This window comes from Echinops telfairi, unplaced genomic scaffold (genome assembly GCF_000313985.2).
Source record: "Echinops telfairi isolate 266 unplaced genomic scaffold, ASM31398v2 ScPeMD7_3;HRSCAF=10, whole genome shotgun sequence".
Classification (NCBI taxonomy): Eukaryota; Metazoa; Chordata; class Mammalia; order Afrosoricida; family Tenrecidae; genus Echinops; species Echinops telfairi.
In genome coordinates, this window is record NW_022103899.1 from 56724039 (window position 1) to 56726258 (window position 2220).

General features: G+C 54.3%; 1 protein-coding gene across 1 annotated transcript in view; it reads right to left on the bottom strand.

The window, feature by feature from the left end:
• Positions 1-364: 364 nt before the first annotated feature.
• The window catches only part of SP110 (SP110 nuclear body protein), a 29170-nt gene continuing 27314 nt past the window's right edge, over positions 365-2220 (bottom strand). Inside the window, exons 7-8 of the mRNA XM_045296304.1 lie at positions 1771-1913; positions 365-1164 (exon numbers count right to left, since the gene is read on the bottom strand). Of these exons, the coding sequence (XP_045152239.1) occupies positions 634-1164; positions 1771-1913 (674 nt within the window). The 3' untranslated portion in view covers positions 365-633. The remainder of the gene's footprint in view (positions 1165-1770; positions 1914-2220) is intronic.

The following is a 2220-nucleotide window of genomic DNA, read 5'->3' on the forward strand; positions in this document are numbered from 1 at the left end:
ATTTGGAGTCAAGAGACAAAAACAGTGAGAGGCATGAACCCTAGCCTCGCGGGGCTCACAGTCTAGTTGAAGCAGACACACTATGAACGTGGGTACGATGGCCAAGCCCCAAGGAAGGCAGAGGGGCTGAAGGGACTGGTTCTGACGAGAGTATGCTGCAGGCTTCCCAGATGCAGTGCGGATAGAGGGGGAGGTGTCCCCCAGGAGGAGGGCAGGGGGAGACATGTGAGCATGCAGCACCCAGAAAGGGTGAACCATGGCACCCTGTGCTGAGTGGTAACGTACAGGGCAGGTGGGTAGAGCGGATTCTAGGTCTGCGTGACCCTACAGGACAGAGGCAAACCACTCCCCTGGTTTTCCCAGATTGTAAATCTTTTATTTGTCTTTGTTTCATTGACATAAGAGTCCCATAAACTTATAGCCCCACCCCACCGCCAACAATTACAAAATAAAACACAGAAAGAGCTCAATCCAGAAGAAAGCAGAAAGAATTTAAAACTAGAATGAATTTTAAACTCATTAGAACCAATCATCTGGCTGAGTGGCTAGTGGGTTTGTACTGTGGGTCAACCACCGGAGCACACAGCGCTCCCACACTTAGTTGGGCTGAGGATTGTCCCATGGTCGCTGGTGCTACTTGGCCTGGGACTTAGGAGGCAGCATCTTTCCAGTTCGATAGTCAAAGTTGCTGAGATCCACCGTGCTACCTAGAACCCTGGTCAACTGAACTTTGCTCCTGAACTTGACCCCACTGGGGCTGTAATAGTAGACATCACTCCTGCCAGCACTGAGCCCAGATTTCCGGATCACTTCTTCCCTCTTCCATCCTGGGGGAAGGGCTGGGCAGTCCAGCCCCTTCCTGCTCTCTGGGAAAGGGATGGGCTCCCGCTGGGGACCTCCCAGGCAGCCTCTGCCTTTTACCCTGTCCCTGCTGCTGCCCTGGCCACCATGGCCAATGCTGTCACGAGGGGGACTGCGGCGATCTTGACGAGGGTCAGGTCCACATCCACGGTCACTACTCTCCGTTCCTTCTCTGGCAATCCTGCGAGCTTGGTGCACAGGCTCCACCAAGGAGGCCCCCCCAGCACTACCACCGCCCTCTGTGCTCTCCCCTTGCCGCTGCTTCGTGGCACAATCTTGCGAAGGACAGAGCAGAAGTCCTTTCTGAAAGAGAGAAGGGATCCGTGGTTGAAGTTACTCTGGATGCTCTTCAGGGAATGGAAAAGTTCCCACATCCCAGTGAATGTTGCTGCGTGGACAGAAAACTTACCCCCCTCCCCCAATCTCTCTACATCCACTCCTGATGCTTTTACCCCCAGGATCATTGTGTGGTATTATCGGGAGTCGTTGTGATGGGTCCTGGGGTCATAAAGACTAGTCCACGCTGTACAAGTCCCCAGGACAGGAGCTGTGGAAGTGCAGAGGACACACTGACCACGGACAGGGGGGCCCAGGATGCTGCACAGAGGGGTCTGCATGCAGCTGGTTCTGCAGTAGAACTTCGTGGATAGGGAGGCCAGGGGTGGATGGGAACCCAACACCCCACCAGCAGACAAAGCTTCTTAAGTCTCCTCCGACAATAAAACCCTCTGGGGGTTCAGACAAGCTTCTTTGCCACCACCAGCATCGATCCAAGTTCTGAACTTCATCACCCGCAACTCTCACCTTACAAAGTTTCAGCTCCCGATCTATTGTGCTATTGAACTCTACTGGGGATTTCTTCACATTGTGCCTGTTGAAGTTCCTTCCACCTGTAAGTCATTACCATACCTCTAGCAGCTGACCCAGGCTCTGTCCCCTGCAAAGGACACTCCGCTTCCAGTTCTTGGACTTGGCCCACTTTCCAGCCACTTCAAATTCCCCTGGTGTGAACCAAGCTCCCTTCTCGTCCTGGATGCACTTCTCTGAGGGTCCTGCAACATAGAGACAGGCCTTCCCAGGATCCCACTTCCATCCGCTGCGCTTCATCCCAAACCTGCAACTCCCCATGGCAACAGTCCCCTCTCTGGTGCAGATAGACCACTGTGGACCAGGCGTAGCAGCAGAGAGACCATCTGTCTTTGCTTTCACACTGAAGGTATCTCAGGATTGTGGGTGGCTCCCAAGGAGAAGGAGAGAGTCAGATACTCCCTGTCAGGGACTGAAGGGTGACCTCCGAATAGGGCTCCGAACCCGACCTCCTCTCCCTGCGGGAGGGTCCTGTGGGGGAAAGGGCTTTCT